Source organism: Papio anubis, chromosome 16, assembly GCF_008728515.1.
Source record: "Papio anubis isolate 15944 chromosome 16, Panubis1.0, whole genome shotgun sequence".
NCBI lineage: Eukaryota > Metazoa > Chordata > Mammalia > Primates > Cercopithecidae > Papio > Papio anubis.
The window spans coordinates 19185397-19204717 of NC_044991.1; the positions used below are offsets into that span (position 1 = coordinate 19185397).

The 19321-nt window shown below is 44.7% G+C and overlaps 1 protein-coding gene across 18 annotated transcripts in view; it reads right to left on the reverse strand.

Moving 5' to 3' along the window:
* Positions 1–19321, reverse strand: part of SFI1 (SFI1 centrin binding protein) — a 114722-nt gene that overhangs the window by 65314 nt on the left and 30087 nt on the right. For all 18 annotated transcript variants that reach the window (XM_031655965.1, XM_031655962.1, XM_031655957.1 and 15 more), the window contains 2 exon segments: positions 4100–4210; positions 113–207 (listed from right to left, as the gene is read on the reverse strand). In XM_031655965.1, coding sequence (XP_031511825.1) covers positions 113–207; positions 4100–4210 — 206 coding nt within the window.

Consider the following 19321-nt stretch of genomic DNA (forward strand, 5'->3'; position numbering starts at 1 on the left):
CTTCCTTGGACCTAGAGTTATTTTCTCTCTGAGACAATGTGCTTGTCCTTCCTATGACATTCTGCACAGTAAATGTGGGCATCTTCTTCATACATGGACTTCTTTTTCTCACCATGAACCTCGGCTCTAGTGTACTTGTTCCTCATCTCCTGCTGCTGACGCACGTAGGTCTTCCAGGTCTGGAACATCAGGTTATACAGGTAATACCTGAGGACCCAAAAAAAGCAAACGGCATTTCTTTAAAATAAAACAACAGGCCGGGCGCGGTGGCTCACACTTACAATTCTAGCACTTTCACAGGCCGAGGCAAGGAGTTCAAGACCAGCCTGGCCAATATGGTGAAACCCCATCTCTACTAAAAATACAAAAATTAGCCGGGTGTGGTGGCACATGCCTGTAATCCCAGCTACTCCGGAGGCTGAGGCAGGAGAATCACTTGAACCCAGGAGGCAGAGGTTGCAGTGAGCCAAGATCGTGCCACTGCACTCAGCCTGAACAACAGAGCAAGACTCTGTCTCAAAAAACAAACAACAGCAAAACAACTCCTAATCCAACACACCAAGTCTGTTCTATACTCAGAAGAAATTAACATTGACGCTTCTGATTTAAAAAACAAAAAACAAAAAAAAACCATATCTGCACCAAAGCTAAAATTTCATTTCCTACAATCACAATGAACTCTATTCTCTTTGAAGAAGAGTCATTCTCCATACCTTAAAGTGTCACTGAGAAAGCAAAGGCCTGACTGCTCCAAGAATAAGTTCACTTTCATCATCCACAAATTCATGATGTTTGGGCCAGGCAGAGTAGCTCACACCTGTAATCTCAGCACTCTGGGAGGCCGAGGCAGGCAGATTACCTGAGGTTGGGAGTTCGAGACCAGCCTGGTCAACATGGTGAAACCCCATCTTTACTAAAAATATAAAAATTAGCCACACGTAGTGGCATGTGCCTGTAGTCTCACCTACTCAGGAGGCTGAGGCAGGAGAATTGCTTGAACCCGGGAGGCAGTTGTTGCAGTGAGCCGAGACTGCTCTACTGCACTCCAGCCTGGGTGACACCAAGACTCTGTCTGAAATTTAAAAAAAAAAAAAAAAAAAAAAAAAAATTCCATGACCTTTGGGAAGGGAAACATATCCTTTTTTTTTTTTTTTTTTTTTAAACACAGGGTCTCACTCTGTCACCTAGGCTGGAGTGCAGTAAGGTGAACATGGCTCACTGTAGCCTTGAGGCCTCCCTGGGCTCAGGTACTCCTCCCACCTTGGCCTCCGAGTAGCTGGGACTACAGGAACACACCACCACTCCTGGCTAATTTTTGTATTTTTTTGTAGAGGGGGCTTTTGCCATGTTCTCTAGGCTGGTCTCAAACTCCTGGGCTCAAGAGATCTCTTGCCTCGGCCTCCTAAAGTGCTAGGATTATAGGTGTGAGCTACGATGCCTGGCCGACAGTCACATCTTAATTATCTTAACTATCCACACTATAAAAAACATCACTTCTCGTTTGCACTACAACATGGTCATTGACGCCTTTTCCTTCTTCTTGATACATACGCCATACATTTTTAAGACTTTCATCTCTTCATATTTTCCTAGTTTTAAATATTTTATTAACATTCATTTTAAAAAGTTTTTTCTTTTTTTGAGACAGAGTCTCACTCTGTCGCCCAGGCTGGAGTGCAGTGGCATGATCTCAGCTTACTGCAACCTCCGACTCCTGGGTTCAAGCAATTCTTCTGCCTCAGCCTCCCGAGTGGCTGGGTACTACAGACACATGCCACCATGCCCAGCTAATTTTTTTATTTTTTTATTTTTATTTTTTGGAGACAGAGTCTTGCTTTGTTGCCCAGGCTGGAGTGCAGTGGTGCGATCTCGACTTACTGCAGTCTCCGCCTCCTGAGTTCAATGAATTTGCTGATCTCAACCTCCCAAATAGCTGGGACTACAGGTGCATGCCGCCACGCCCGGCTAATATTTTTTGTATTTTCATTGAGATGGGGTTTCACTGTGTTGCCCAGGCTGGAATTTTTGTATTTTTTTTTTTAATAGAGACGAGGTTTCACCAATGTTGGCCAGGCTGGTCTCGAACTCCCAACCTCAAGTGATCCAGCCACCTCAGCCTCCCAAAGTACTGGGATTACAGGAGCGAGCCACCACACTCAGCCTTCCCCATATATTCACTACTGCAATTATTAGGCCTTGATTTAATATTCTATCTGCTTATTAAAACAACTCAGTGTGTCTATATTTTAATCTGAAATATCCATAAATCAGAACTCTTTTTTTTTTTTTTTTTTAGACAAGAGTCTTGCTCTGTCCCCCAGGCTGGAGTGCAGTGGCGCGATCTCGGCTCACTGCAAGCTCCGCCTCCTGGGTTTACGCCATTCTCCTGCCTCAGCCTCCCGAGTAGCTGGGACTACAGGCGCCCGCCACCTCGCCCGGCTAGTTTTTTGTATTTTTAGTAGAGACGGGGTTTCACCGCGTTAACCAGGATGGTCTCGATCTCCTGACCTTGTGATCCGCCCGCCTCGGCCTCCCAAAGTGCTGGGATTACAGGCTTGAGCCACCGCGCCCGGCCAAATCAGAACTCTTGTTCCAAAGAACCTAGACAAAGAAATCACTAGAATAAGAGTTAATACCATTTTAAATATACAATCTATAAGAAATGACATTCAGGTTTTAAAAAAAGGTCTGAAAATGTGTACTTGATATAATAATTCTCAACTGTTACTTTCCCCTTCACTTACCCCTGGGAATGTGAATGTCAAGGATTAAGAGTTTTTTCCTTTCTTTTCTTCTTTCTTTGTGTGTGTGTGTGTGTGACAGGATCTAGCTCTATTGCCCAGGCTGGAGTGAGTGGCACAATCTCGGCTCACTGCAATCTCTGCCTCCCGGGCTCAAGCAATCCACCTGCCTCAGCCTCCCAAGTAGTTGAGACCACAGGCGCACACCCCTATACCCTGCTGGTATTCTGTACTTTTTGGTAGAGATGGGGTTACATCATGTTGCTAAGGCTGGTCTCAAACTCTTGCGCTTAAGTGATCCACCTGCCTTGGCATTCCAAAGTGCTGGGATTACAGGCATGAGTCACTGTGCCTGGCCTCTATTTTCTTAATACTCTATGTTGGGCATATATTTTCTCCCACAATCAATGTAAATTAGAACAACTTATTATTTTTAAAACAGGGCCAGGTATGGTGGTTCATGCCTGTAATCCCAGCACTTTGGGAGGCCAAGGTGGGAGGATCACCTGAGGTCAGGAGATTGAGATCAGACTGACCAACATGGAGAAACCTCGTCTCTACTAAAAATACAAAATTAGCTGGGCATGGTGGCGCATGCCTGTAATCCCAGCTACTAGGGAGGCTGAGGCAGGAGAATCACTTGAACACAGGGGGCGGAGGTTGCAATACACCACTGCCCTCCAGCCTGGGCAACAAGAGTGAGATTCCATCTCAAAAAAAAAAATAGGCCAGGTGCAGTGGCGCACGCCTGTAATCCCAGCACTTTGGGAGGCCAAGGCGGGAAGATCACCTGAAGTCAGGAGTTCGAGACCAGCCCAGTCAACATGATGTAACCCTGTCTCTACTAAAATTACAAAAATTAGCTGGGCATTGTGGCATATGCCAGTAATCCCAACTATTTGGGAGACTGCGGCAAGAGAATTGCTTGAACCTACGAGGCGGAGGTTGCAGTGAGCCAAGATCGTGCCACTGCACTCCAGCCTGGGCAACAGAGTGAGACTCTGTCTTAAAACAAACAACAACAAAAAAACCCAGAATACTTTCAGAATTAGAAATTATATAGAAATGAAAACCAGTGGGAAAAACCCATTCAAACTATTAGCATAACCAACACATACTAGTTACCTGAATTAGAGGTGTGGGAGGTGTGTGTGTATGTGTGTCTGTGTGCACGTGCCCAGCATGTGCATGCATGCTTGGGTTTAATTTGGAACTTTGATCTTGCTAACTCTAAAAATGATTTGAAGAAAAACCAAAAGTGATCCAAAGTTTGCTTCTTTTGACCATAAACATGCCAACATATAATCATCTGATAATGGGCATCAGTAAAACTGAAGGAGTATAACATGAAACCTGACCTGTAGTGACAGTCAGCTCGAACACAGAGTTTCCACTCATGATGGAAAACCCACCACTCTTCTTTCCATTCTTCGAAGACCTTCCGTAGTAATCGCTGCTCATAGTAAAATCTAGGGCAATACAATAAAATCATATATGTAATCGCTGCTCATAGTAAAATCTAGGACAATACAATAAAATCATATATATATATGATGATGTTGGAGCTAACATCTCTTCTCAAATCACAGTTTCATATTGTTGCCTTCTCACAAAAAAGTATGGCCGGGCGCAGTGGCTCACACCTGTAATCCCAGCACTTTGGGAGGCCGAGGCGGGCAGATCACGAGGTCAGGAAATCAAGACCATCCTGGCTAACACGGTGAAACCCCATCTCTACTAAAAACAAACAAACAAACAAACAAAAAATGAAAACACCGGCCGGGCGCGGTGGCTCAAGCCTGTAATCCCAGCACTTTGGGAGGCCGGATGGTGGATCCACAGAGTCAGGTCAGAGACCATCCCTGTAAGCTAACAGAATTTGAAACCCCGTCTCTACTAGAAATACAAAAATAGCCTTGGAAGGCAGGGGTGCTTGGTATGCCTGTAGTCCCAGCTACTCGGGAGGCTGAGGCGGAGGAATATAAGTGAACCGGGAGAGGCGGAGAAACACTTACGGTGAGCTGAGATCGGCTGCTGCACTCCAGCCTGGGCGACAGCCTTGAGACTCAAATCCTCAAAAAAAAAAAAAAAAAAAAAAAATACAAACACCAGCTGGAGTTGGTGCCTCACGCCTGTAATCCCAGTACTTTGGGAGGCCAGTAGGTGGATCAAGGTCAAGAGATCAGACCATCCTGGCCAACATGAGTGACCCATCTACTAAAATGCAAAATTACCTGGGCATGGTGGCACGCCTGTAGTCCCAGCCTCAGGCTGAGGCAGGAGAACTACCTGAACCGGGAGGCTTTGGGGTGCAGTGAGCTAAGTTCTTAATGCACTCCAGCCTGGTGACAGAGCAAGACTCCGTCTCAAAGAACAAAAAGTAAACACCAAGATAGATTAAAAACAGAGGCCAGGCATGGTGGCTCATGCCTGTAATCCAAACGCTTTGAGAGGTCAAGGTGGGAGGACTGCTTGAGGCCAGGAGTTCAAGACCAACCTCGGCAACATAGCAAGACTCCATCTAGGGCTGAAGTGGTAGTTTATGGCTGTAATCCCAGCACTTTGGGAGGCTGAGACAGTTGGATTGCTAGAGTTCAGGACCACGCTGGGTGACATGGTGAAACCCAGTCTCTACAAAAAATAAAAAATTAGCCAGGCACAGTGGGGGCATGCTCTTGTAGTCCCAGCTACCTGGGAGGCTGAGGTGGGAGGATCACTTGAACCCAGGAGGCAGACGTTCCAGTGAACTGAGATTGCACCACTGCACTCCAGCCTGGGCGAAAGAGTAAGAGCCTGTCTCAAATACAAGAAAAAAAAAAAAAAAAGGCCAGACATGGTGGCTCACACCTGCAATCCCAGCACTTTGGGAGGCCGAAGTGGGCGGATCACAAAGTCAGGAGTTCGAGACCAGATTGGCCGGCATAGTAAAACCCTATCTCTACTAAAAATACAAAAATTAGCTGGGCATGGTGGTATATGCCTGTAGTCCCAGCTACTCGGGAGGCTGAGGCAGGAGAATCGCTTGAACCTGGGAGGCAGAGGTTGTGGTGAGCCGAGATCGAGTCCCTGCACTCCATCCTGGGCAACAGAGTGAGACTTTGTCTCAAAAAATAAATAAATAAATAAGATAGAATAAAATAAAATAAAACACTCCATCTCTACCCAAAACATAAAAATAAAAAAATTTGTGACGATGTCTCACTATATTACCCAAGCTGTTCTCAAACTCTTGGGCTCAAGCGATACTCTCACCTGAGCCTCCCAAAGTGCTGGGATTACACACATGAGCCACTGTACCCAGCTCTGAAATTTTTTTTTTTTTTTTGAGACGGAGTTTTGCTCTTGTTGCCCAGGTTGGAGTGCAATGGTGTGATCTCTGCTCACCGCAACCTCTGCCTCCTGGCTTCAAGCGATTCTCCTGCCTCAGCCTCCTGAGTAGCTGGGATTACAGGCATGCGCCACCACGCCCAGCTAGTTTTATTTTTAGTAGAGACGGAGTTTCTCCATGCTGATCAGGCTGGTCTCAAACTCCTGACTTCAAGTGATCTGCCTACCTCAGCCTCCCAAAGTGCTGGGATTACAGGCTTGAGTCACCGTGTCCAGCCCCCCCAGAATTTTTTTAGTTAGCCAAGTATGGAGGCATGTACCTGTGGTCCCAGCTACTCCAGAGGCTTAGATGGGAGGACAGCTTGAGCCCCAGAGGTCAAGGCTGCAGTGAGCCATGAATGTGCCACTGCACTCTGGTCTGGGCAACAGAGCAAAACCCTATCTCTTAAACAATCAAAAAAACTTAAAAAGAGGGAAAATAGACATATTTGGCTTTTTCAGGTCAGAATCTCAGAGCTACGTAAACCAGAAATGAGGTTAAAAATTTTCTAATATTGATTTTACTGATTAAAGATGTTAAAGTAAAATAAAAATCTGACTTTTCTTTGGAGACAGGGTCTCGCTCTGTTGCCCTGGCTGGAATGCAGTGGTACAGTCATAGCTCACTGCAGCCTTAACATCCTAGGCTCAAGTGATGCTTTCACCTCAGCCTCCCAAGTAGCTGTGACTACAGACATGCTCCACTACTACACCTGGTTAATTTTTTATTTTTTGTAGAGGCAGGGTTTCACTATGTTACCCAAGCTAGTCTTGAACTCCTGAGCTCAGGTGATCCTCCTCCCTTGGTCTCCCAAAATTTGACTTTTCAAATACCATAAAGTGAATTGAAAATTACTATTTTTAATTTTTTATTCACCAGAATGAAAAATACTTTTATTACTAAAAAGTAGGAATGTCTTATTTACAAACATATGAAATTAAAGTTATAAAATAAGTAAATGCCTAATAATATTCCTAGTACTTAACAGGAACATAGGATATGAATTTAGCTGAAATCTGAAGAGGGGAGTTATAAACAACAGCAAAAGATGAGTAAGAGAAATTCGTCAGGAAAAAGGTAATAAGGAGCACAGAAGAGCAGTGACAGATGGTGTTGATTTTTAAAAATTTTTTTTGTAACAGTCTTGCTCTGTCACCCAAGCTGGAGGGCAGTGGCATGATCTCTGCTCACTGTAATCTCCACCTCATGGGTTCAAGTTATTCTCCTGCCTTAGTCTCTCAAGTAGCTGTAACTCCAGGTACATGCCACCCAACCGAGATAATTTTTTGTATTTCAGTAGAGAGGGGTTTTCACCATGTTGCCCAGGCTGGTCTCACACTCCTGAGCTCAGACAATCTGCCCACCTTGGCCTCCCAAAGTGCTGGGATTACAAGCATGAGCCACCGCACTGGCCTGTCAATCACTTTGAATTTCTTTTCATGGTTCTGCAGGTTACTAACATGTTGCTCCTCCTAACCCACTCATAGTTTTGTTTTAATTTGAGACAGAGTCTCACTCTGTTGCCCAGGCTGGAGTGCAGTGGCGCGATCTCAGCTCACTGCAAGCTCCGTCTCCCAGGTTCTAACGATTCTCCTGCCTCAGCCTCCTGAGTAGCTGGGACTACAGGTGCATGCCACCACGCCCAGCTAATTTTTGTACTTTTAGTAAAGATGGGGTTTTGCCATAATGGACAGGCTGGTCTCGAACTCCCGAGCTCGGGTGGTCCACTGGCCTCAGCCTCCCAAAGTGCTGGGATTACAGGCGTGAACTACTGCGCTCAATTCCACTCACGGTTTTTAAAAACTAGCTTACAAAGACATACATAAGGGAATTCACCTCACTATTGCTTATAATAATAACAAGAGAAGAGTGAAACACCACAAATACCCATCAGAAGAGGACAGGTTAATAATACAATTCAATCAATGCCATGCGCTCATTTTCTACGAATGAGGCAGACCTAAGGGTACTGAAGGGACAGATGCCTCAGAAAGTGATTTGGTGAAAAAATAAAATCACTGCATGGTATGTATAATATGTTAATGTTTTTTAAAAAATTAGGTCAGGCGCAGTGGCTCACACCTGTAATCGAAGCTCTTTGGGAGGCCAAATCACTTGAGGTCAGGAGTTTGAGACCAGCCTGGCCAACATGGCAAAACCTACCAAAAATACGAAAATTAGCTGGGCATGGTGGTGCATGCCTGTAGTCCCAGCTACTTGGGAGGCTGAGGCACAAGAATTGCTTCAACCCAGGAGGTGGAGGTTGCAGTAAGCTGAGATCAGGCCACTGCACTCCAGCCTGGCTGACAAAGCAAGACTCTGTCTCAAAGAATGAATGAATAAATAAATAATAGTATTTATATATATATTTTTCGAGACAGAGCTTCCCTCTTGTCGCCCAGTCTAGAGTGCAATGGCACGATCTCAGTTCACTGCAACCTCCACCTCCCAGGTTCAAGTGATTCTCCTTCCTAAGCCTCCCATGTAGCTGGGATTACAGGCATACACGACCACGCCCAGCTAATTTTTGTATTTTTAGTAGAGACAGGGTTTCACCACGTTGGCCAGGCTGGGCTTGAACTCCTGACCTCAGGTGATCTGCCTGCCTCAGCCTCCCAAAGTGCTGGGATTACAAACATGTGCCACCGCACCCGGCCTAATTTTATGTATTTACAGCACCCATATGTTGGAATACATCAAATATATATACACACACACACACACACACACTTGTGTACATATAAACAAGCATGTGTGTATGTATACATAAATGATTATATCATACATATTAAAAGCCTGAAAAGACTCCAGAATATCAACCTAATGCCAGTGGTTCTCTCTTGGGGAGGGGGGGGATTATAGGAGACTGGCTCCTAAACTGTACATTTCTATAATATTTGAAAGATTGTTGAACAGATTCATTCACAATTCTTTTTTTTTTTTTTTTTTTTGAGACAGAGTCTTCTCTGTCACCTAGGCTGGAGTACAGTGGCGCCATCTCGGCTCACTGCAACCTCTGCCTCTAGAGTTTAAGCAATTCTCCTGCCTCAGCCTCCTGAATAACTGGGATAACAGGCACACGCCACCATGCCCAGCTAATTTTTGTATTTTTAGTAGAAACGGGGTTTCACCATGTTGGCCAGGCTGGTCTCGAACTCTTGACCTTGTGATCCGCCTGCCTCGGCCTTCCAAAGTGCTGGGATTACAGGTGTGAGCCACTGCGCCCAGCCTACAATTCTAAAAAACTGTAATAAAAAGGAACCATTTGCACATGGTAAAATGAACATATCCATTTACCTCCTTCCATTCCCCATGCCGCATTAAATAACAGCAAATATATTCAAAAAGGTGTAAGCCTATAAAGACCAAGAGAATAGGAGAAAGGGTGACAGCCAAGAGCTGTCAACAAATTTTAGTCAATTTTAGGCAAGAGAGTTGCAGATGAATCACCAGATAAAGGAGAGAATTAAGTGTCTTGTTGTGGGGGAAGAAGGGAGACAAGAAGCACCCACCTGGTGGCACAGGCCCCCCAGAAAGGGGTGGAAATGAGAAGCATCAGGAGACGAGGAGCTGTGGACTGAGATGAAAACACAGGATTGTTTACAAGCCTGTGTGTCAGAAGCGGTTAGACCCCTGGATCCCATTATTCACTCAAGCAGAGACTCAGGTATATCTCTAGAGAGGCGAGCCACAGGAGAACTGGACTCCAGAATACTAGGCAAAGCTTGGGAGATGGTCCTAGACCAAAAGTCTACATACTGAACAATGAGACCTACCATCCCTTTTCCTGCTTGCAGCCAAGCTTATAATTAACACCTTCGGCTGGGCGCAGTGTCATGTTCATAATCCCAGCACTTTGGGAGGCCAAGGTGGGTGGATCACTTGAGGGCAGCCCGAGACCAGCCTGGCCAACATGGCAAGACCTCCATCTCTACTAAAAATACAAAAATTAGCCGGGCATGGTGGTGCATGCCCATGGTCTCAGTTACTTGGGAGGATGAAGCAGGAGACTCACATGAACCTGAGAGGTAGAGGTTGTAGTAAGCCGAGATCATACCACTGTACTCCAGCCTGGGTGACAGAGTAAGATTCTGTTTAAAAAAAAACAGAAAAAAAAAAACCAAACTGTAGGCCGGGCATGGTGGCTGACACCTGTAATCCCAGCACTTTGGGAGGTTGAAGTGGGTGTATCACAAGGTCAGGAGCTCGATACCAGCCTGGCCAAAAGGGTGAAACCCCATCTCTACTAATAATACAAAAATTAGCCAGGCATGGTGGTGGGCACCTGTAATCCCAGCTACTCAAGAGGCTGAGGCAGGAGAATTGCTTGAACCTCGGAGGCGGAGGTTGCAGTGAGTCAATCGCGCCACTGCACTCCAGCCTGGGTGACAGAGCAAGACTCAGTCTCAGAAAAAAAAAAGTTAAATAAATAAATACAAATGTAAAAATTTTAAAAATTACCACCTTCATCTCCATCCCACCCCATGCCAGAAGGAGTTGGAGGGTGTCTCTTTTGTCTGGGGAAAACTGATCAACCTAAGGGGAAAGGCCTTCAGAGACACAGACAGCTAGATTCCCTGGTGAAATCTACCCCAAAGCCTATAGTGAAGCCTTCAAGCTGTAAGTCCTCATGCTTACATATAAAAGCTTCTGGCTGGGTGTAGTGGCTCACATCTGTAATCCCAGCACTTCGGGAGGCCGAGGCAAATCACCTGAAGTCAGGAGTTTGAGACCAGCCTGACCAACATGGTGAAAGCCCATCTCTACTAAAAATTCAAAAAGTAGCCAGGCATGGTGGTGCATGCCTGTAATCCCAGCTACTCAGGAGGCTGAGGCAGGAGAATCACTTGAATCCAGGAGGCGGAGGTTGCAGTGAGCTGAGATTGCGCCATTGTACTCTAGCCTAGGCAACAGAGTGAGACCTTGTCTCAAAAAAAAAACAAAAAAAAGGCTTCTAAAATTAGCTTTTTAGGGCCCTGCTGTTAAATATAAACAGACAATATAAGAATCTCTTGACATTTGAGGAAAGGCTCCAACATGGCACAGTGACCAAAAAAGCAAAGAAAAAAGGATCTTAGAAGACACACAGTGTAAGCAGATAAAAATCTTAAAAATAAACAACATTATCCTCAAAAAATTTTGAGCCTCCAGGATACTATTAAAAAGAAAGGAAACATGCAGAGAACAAAAGCAGCTTTTAGAAATTAAAAAGGGAACATGCAGAGAACAAAAACAAGTTCTTGGAAATTAACAATATGACAGCAGAAATGAAAAAAAAAATCTATAGGTGACACAAAAAGTTGGTTGGTCTTGTAGGCCACGGTAAGGACTATGGGCTTTTACTTTCAGCAGGAAGCCACTGGAAGTTTGACAGAATGATGTGACTTGATTTATTCAGACTACCTACTGAGAAGATACTGACTACGGGCAAGACAGGAAGCAGGAGACCAATGAGGAGTCACTGGAGTCACTTGAGGGAGAGATGCTGATGGCTTGGACCAGGTGGTAGCTACTAGGGGTCTGAAAAGTGGCTGGATTCTGAATGCATTTTGAAGGTTGAAGCAACATGATTTTGGCACTTCACATTTTAAATTGGGGTGTGAAAGAATAAGAGGTGTGAAGGATGACTTCACCGTTTCTGACCTGAGTACTTGGAAGGATGGAGTTTCCCCTGAGAGGGGGAAGATGACGATTTCAGTTTTGGAGATACTATGGTGTGACACCCAGTGGAGTTATCACGTATGTAAAAGTCCAGAGTTTCAAGGCAGAGGTCTTGGCTGGGCATACACATCTGAGAATTACTGTGAGATTTGATGAGATTTCGGCTGTGGGGCAGCTAGAGAAGCAGTGCAAAGACTAGGTGTTGGGGTATTTAGATGAGGAAGAAAACAAAGGAGAGTTAGAAGGGGCAGTCAAAGGGGTAGGAGAAAAAACACAAGAGGATGGTAACTAGAAGCTGGGAGAAGAAAGCGATTCTAGAAGAAGGAAATGATGGGACTCTCTAATGCTACCTGGTAGGTCAAGTTAAAGAAAGTTTAGGAATTCATCACTGACTGTAGCAAATTTAGTGATTTATTTTTTTTTTTTTTTTTTGAGACGGAGTCTCGCTCTGTCGCCCAGGCTGGAGTGCAGTGGCCGGATCTCAGCTCACTGCAAGCTCCGCCTCCCGGGTTCACGCCATTCTCCTGCCTCAGCCTCCCAAGTAGCTGGGACTACAGGCGCCCGCCACCTCGCCCGGCTGGTTTTTTGTATTTCTTAATAGAGACGGGGTTTCACCCTGTTAGCCAGGATGGTCTCGATCTCCTGACCTCGTGATCCGCCCGTCTCGGCCTCCCAAAGTGCTGGGATTACAGGCTTGAGCCACCGCGCCCGGCCAATTTAGTGACTTTAACAAAAACAGGAGAAATTCATCATGTGAAACACAGGAGAGGCTGCAGCAGTCAGGGACATTTCTGAAGTGAGGGTCTTTGATGTCTAGGTGCTACCCAAGCCATATATGAAGCTGCCTTAATATGTGAGTTGTGCCATTCACAGCTAAGTAGTTAGAAATCAATCTCATGAGGCCGGGCTGTGGCTCAAGCCTGTAATCCCAGCACTAGAGGCCGAGACGGCTATCTAAATGCAGGTCAGGAGATCTCAGACCATCCTGGCTAAATATGGTGAAACCCCGCCTCTACTAAAAAATACAAAAACGAAGTCAAGGAAAAGGGCCTATAGTCCCAGCTACTCGAGAGGGGCTGAGGCAGGAGAATGGCGTGAACTCGAGGCGGAGCTTGCAGTGAGCTGAGATCCGCCACTGCACTCCAGCTCTGGTGATGAGCAGACTGGCCTCAAAAAAAAAAAAAAAAAAGAAAAAAAAAAAGAAATCAATCTCATGAAGCCCACTAAGACTGAATACCCGCACCCCAATTTTGACCTGCGGACGTTGCCCCGTGACTCCCACCAAAACCCATTAAGAAGCTGTGTCCTTAAGGACTGAAGAAAAATTATACTCTGGAGAAAAATAAAATGGAAACTATACTTAAAAAAAAAAAAAAAGGTTAAAGCTGGGTGCAGAGGCTCATGCTGTAATTCCAGCACTCTGGGAGGCTGAGGCAGGTGGATCATCTGAGGTTAGGAGTTTAAGACCAACCTGACCAACATGGTAAAACCCCATATCTACTAAAAATACAAAAAATAGCCAGGCATGGTGGCGCATGCCTGTAGTCCCAGCTATTTGGGAGGCTGAGACAGGAGAATTGCTTGAACCCAGGAGGCGAAAGTTACAGTGAGCCAAAATCCCACCATTGCACTCCAGCCTAGGCAACAAGAGCGAAACTCTGTCTCAAAAACAACAACAACAAAAAACAAAGCTAAAACATTAAGCACATAAAGGTATTATTCTGCAGTTTATGGCATGATATTATTCCCACCCAACACACCTAAAATTGAGAAATAAATAACTCAGTATGGAAAAAGACTAAAAACAAAGATCAGGATGTCCAGTGTTCCCCCAAGTAACAAAGAACCCACTTGATTTTAACAGATTGATATTTGATATTGATATATAGATATTGGAAAATAACTATCCCTTCACAAGTTTCTAAGTCAATGGAAACAGTATCAAAATCCTAATTTCGGTAGCTGCTTAGAAAACAAATATTCTCACCCTATCATTTTCTGTAATTTGCAAAATTGAGGCCTACAGGTATAACTATCCTCAGATCAAATAATTAGGTAGGGCCTGGGTTACAACCAAAGCTCAGGTCTCCTTAATTCTAGTCCAGTATTCTTTCCTCTACACCCAGCCACCACTGAAGAGTGAAGACATGAAAAACAGCACAATGCAAATGTTTTAAAGCAGAGTAGCAGTGTCAGCTAGCAGTCACTGGTAACCCAACACCCATGGCCAAAAGCCCTTTTTCTCATCAGTATCCACTACAGAGGACAGAAAGATTTCTTTCCCAACCTCCTCTGTAGCTAAGGTGGCCGGTGGCAAAGCTCTGGCCAATGAGGCAGACGCAGAATGTGGTGGGGAACTTCCAGGGAAGTTTTCCTTCCTGATAAAGAGATCAAATGGACGCCTCCCTTACCCCCACCTTCCTGTGTAAAGTTAGAACAGTCATCTTGCAACTACGAAGTGTCACCTATGAGGACAAAGGGCCAACGTGCTAAGGAGGTTGAACTAGAAAGGTACTAGAAGCCTGAGCCTGAAACTACATGACTGAACAGTTGAAGCAATACCAGTAACTGCCAATCTCCAGATGGCTTGTTTAAAAAAAAGAAAGTAAATCCCCTCATGCCTATAATCCTAATACTTTGAGAGGCTGAGGCAGGAAGGATCGCTTAAGCACAGGAGTTCAAGACCAGTCTGGAAAACATAGTGAGACCCCTGTCTCTAAAAGTAAAAAAAATTTAACAATTTTTTTTTTTTAAAAAGGAAAAAGCAAATCTCAATTTATTTCAGCCATTGTTAGACTTTCTCTTAAAGTCAGTGTACTTCTAACATACAATCAGCATTTCCCAAGGACTTGGAAAGCATTATTTGAAGTGAGGTTCCCAGTCAAATACGGGTCAAATATCGATAAATAAAATTGCGTAAAAAATGGATTTTAGGGCTGGGCATGGTGGCACATGCCTGTAATCCCAGCATTTTGAGGGGCTGAGGCAGGTGGATCACCTGAGGTCAGGAGTTCAAGACCACCCTGGCCAAAATGGTGAAACCCCTTCTCTACTGAAAATACAAAAAATTAGTAGGGCGTGATGGCGTGCACCTTTAATCCCAGCTAACCAGGAGGCTGAGGCAGGAGAATTGCTTGAACCCAGAAGGTGGAGGTTGCAGTGAGCCAAGACTGTGCCACTGCACTCCAGGCTGGGTAACAAGAGCAAAACTCCGTCTCAAAAAAAAACAAAAAACAAAAAACAAAACCCAAAAAAACTGGATTTTAGGAAAATAGTGGAGGTAGCAACACAGTTTTCAATCTTTGGATCCCCAAGTAGCATCTGAGAAACCTAACAACAGGAGAACCCCAAAATAGCCAACAAGTAGTCACTGGAAGGTAGAGACGCCCAATTTGAGATGAGCAACTGAAACTATGGGTTTTAACCTCTCCAGCACCAGGGCTCACATATGAACTGAAATAGCTAGAGCAGTCCAGCCCCTAGGGAATCTCAAAACTGACCTGCCAGGGTACCCTTCTAGGACAGGGCTTCATATGGAGGAGAAACAGCCACGGGTAGAAAAAAATTTGAGCAGGGGAGGGTCAAAAGAGACAAGGAAAAAGAAGATCCAGACCAAGTGTGGTAAGGGAACAAAACCAGGATACCCCATAAAAAAAGCCACTATATTTCTGAACCCTAAACAAAAAGAACAGAAGCAATTCTATGAAATTAGTAAAAATTAACTGAACCTTGACTCACTCTAAAAGTTCAGGATAATAAGGCAGGTGTGGTGGCTTGTGCCTACAGTCTCAGCTACTTGGGAGCCTGAGGCAGAAGGATTACTTGAGCCCATGAGTTCAAGGCTGCAGTGAGCTATGATCACACCACTGCAGGGCAATATAGCAAGACCTCATCTCTAAAAAATATATAAAGACATATAAATTTAAAAATTGAAATTCAGGAAAACTAATTTCACATAAAAATAAATAATAAAATTAGCCGGGCATGGTGGTGCACATCTGTAATCCTAGCTACTTGGGAGGCTGAGGCAGGAGAATCGCTTGAATCCAGGAGATCGCGCCACTGCACTCCAGCCTGGGTGACAGAATGAGACTCTGTCTCAGCAAAAAGAAAAAAAGAAACAAACAGACCAAAAAAGGCCAGGCACAGTGGCTCACGCCTGTAATTCGAACCCTTTGGGAGGCTGAGGCAGGCGGATCACAAGGTCAGGATTTCGAGACCAGCCTGACCAACATGGTGAAACGCCGTCTCTACTAAAAATACAAAAATTAGCTGGGTGTGGTAGCGCGCATCTGTAATCCCAGCTACAAGGGAGGCTGAGGCAGGAAAATCGCTTGAACCCGGGAGGTAGAGGTTGCAGTGAGCTGAGATCACACCATTGCACTCCAGCGTGAGCAACAGAGCAAGACTCTGTCTGAAAAAAAGAATAAAAATAAAAATAAAAAAGTATTTGAGGCTGGGCGCAGTGGCTCATGCCTGTAATCCTGGCACTTTGGGAGGCTGAGTTGGGCAGATCACCTGAGGTCAGGAGTTTGAGACCAGCCTGGCCAACATGGTCTCTACTAAAAATAAAAAAGTTAGCTGGGGTATAGTGGCGCGTGCCTGTAGTCCCAGCTATGTGGGAGGCTGAGGCAGGAGAATCACTTGAACCCAGGAGGCGGAGGTTGCACTGAGCTGAGATCATGCCACTGCACTCCAGCCTGGGCGATAGGGTGAGATGCAGTCTCAGGAAAGAAAAAAAAAAAAAAGAGCATTTGAAGTTACATGAGAAAGAAGATAAGGAGCAGAATAACATGCATATAAACACAAGTATGTCAGAAAGATTTGTCCACAAAAAAGAAAAAAAAACCTTGTTTACAATCTCAAAACGAGATAAAAGATTATAAGAAAATAAATTCAAAGCTTCTGAAAACTAAGACAAGCAATGTATCTTCAAAAGAGCAAAAATTAGACTAACAGCTTAAAAATGGAAGCCATAAGACAGTGATGGAATATCTTCCAGGTGCTGGGAAAAAACCAGCAGCCCAGACTCCCATACCCAGTGAAAATATCCTTCAAAGGTGAAGATGGAATAAAATATTTTTAGACAGACAAAATCTGAGAGAATTTCTCACCAGCAGACCTACCCGAAAGAAAATACTCTGGGACCTTCTAATGATAGGAGAAGGAAAATTATCACAGATAGAAACCTGGAGATGTGAGAAGAAAAAGGGCAACAGAAAGGGTAAATATTTGTTGTAATGTTGGGGCAAAAAAAGAAAAATAAATGAAAAAGGAAGGGTAAATAGGGTAAATATGTGAATAAATCTAAATAAATATTGGCTATACACAATGAAAATAATAGGCTGGGCACAGTGGCTCACGCCTGTAATCCCAGCACTTTGCAAGGCTGAAGCGGGTAGATCACCTGAGGTCAGGAATTTGAGACCAGCCTGGCCAACATGATAAAACCTTGTCTCTACAAAAATACAAAAATTAGCCGGGTGTGGGGGCTCGCACCTGTAATCCCAACTACTCAGGAGGCCGAGGCTTGAATCCAGGAGGCGGAGGTTGCAGTGAGCTGAGATTGTGCCACTGCACTGCAGCCTGAGTGACAGAGTGAGACTCCGTCTCAAAAAATAAAATGAGGGTAATAATGCTTTATAGATTTAAAAATATACACAAAGAGAGGGAGATGGGAAGAGCTAAAGTATTCTAAGGACCCTGTCTTATCTAGGAAGGGGGTAAAAAACCAATTAACATTAGATTCTGGTAAGTTACAAATATACATTCATATTTGAATGAAAATACACATTCACATTTGTAACTTATCAGGGCAGTCAGTAAAGGAGAAGTAAAAGAGAATATAATTTCTAGGCTAACAGTGGAGAAGTCAATAAATATGCAATGAATTAAACAAAAAAGAGAGAATTCTGACAATAGCAATTTAGATCAATTTTCCCAATGAACAACAAAAAAAGCAGAGCAAAAAAAATTTATTTAACGCACTAAAGAGCTACCAAGGCAGTGAAGGATGACATGCCCAAGATCCAGGAGAAGAAGGTAAAATAGAGGTGAACGATGCCTAGCACTTGCAGCTGGGACGGGCTACAGCTGAAAACAAGGGGTTAACATGATCAGCTCTGCTGCCCTGCTTGCTTTTGGTCACTTGCTTGTTTTTTTGTTTTTTTTTTTTTTTTTCTTTGAAGCTAAAGGCCACACCACTGTACACAGGCTGGAGTGCAGTGGCACGATCTCGGCTCAATGCAACTTCCGCCTCCTGGGTTCAAGCAATTCTCCTGCTCCAGCCTCCCAAGTAGCTGGGATTACAGGCACCCGCCACCATGCCCGGCTGATTTCTTTGTATTTTTAGTAGAGACAAAGTTTCACCACGTTGGCCAGGTTGGTTTCAAACTCCTGACCTCAAGTAATCCGCCTGCCTTGGCCTCCCAAAGTGCTAGGATTACAGGTGGGAGCCACCATGTCCAGCCTGAACACTTAAACTTAACTTTCATTGGCTACTTTGTAAATAACATTCACAGGTCACCATGGCAATGGTCACTTCAGTTATTTTTCAGGAACCTGGGCTAGCTCCTGCCCAGTTCAAACTGATGGAGACCACCAATCCTTCAACTGGGCCTGTGAAGGAGCCCTAGAGGGTCTTTTGATGCTTGAGGGCCAAAAACTCCACCCTCAGATCATGTTAATGCCTCTATTTTCTGTACATGTGTTCTATGACATGCCATGAACCCTGACTACACTTGTACACAATGAATGTTACTTCATTATCCCCACTGCCAATCCACCTCAATCCACCCCACACCTTAAACCACCCCACTTCCCTAGCCCACAAATATCCCTAAGGCTTATCTTTGGGGAGGCCGGTTTGAGACCTGTTCTCCCACCTCCTCGCTCAGTGGCCTTGCAAGTAAGTTTTTTCTCTTTTGCAAAACCTGTGTCACAGTGATTGATTTACCACGCATGGGCAGAATGGACCTAGACCTGGCCGGTAACATAGCCACATCAGGAGCTTCACTGTAAACATACAAAAAGGAGCAGATGGAGGCCGGGCGCGGTGGCTCACGCCTGTAATCCCAGCACTTTGGGAGGCCGAGGCGGGCGGATCACAAGGTCAGGAGATCGAGACCACGGTGAAACCCCGTCTCTACTAAAAATACAAAAAAAAATTAGCCGGGCGCGGTTGTGGGCGCCTGTAGTCCCAGCTACTCGGGAGGCTGAGGCAGGAGAATGGCGTGAACCCGGGAGGCGGAGCTTGCAGTGAGCCGAGATCGCGCCACTGCACTCCAGCCTGGGCGACAGAGCGACACTCTGTCTCAAAAAAAAAAAAAAAAAAAAGGAGCAGATGGAACAGCAGGAATCCTCATAAAGTATACAAAGAAAAGATTTCAGAAAACACACACAGGCCAGGTTTGCTTGAGAGACATTGAATGAAAGAGTCAGACTCAAAAAATGAAACAGGAAAGATTATAGTAAGGGAAAGAAAAGGGGAAGAGGGGAGCAGGAGGGAACCCAAGACATTTCAGTTTTTAAGTGCTTACACTCTCGAAGGCTG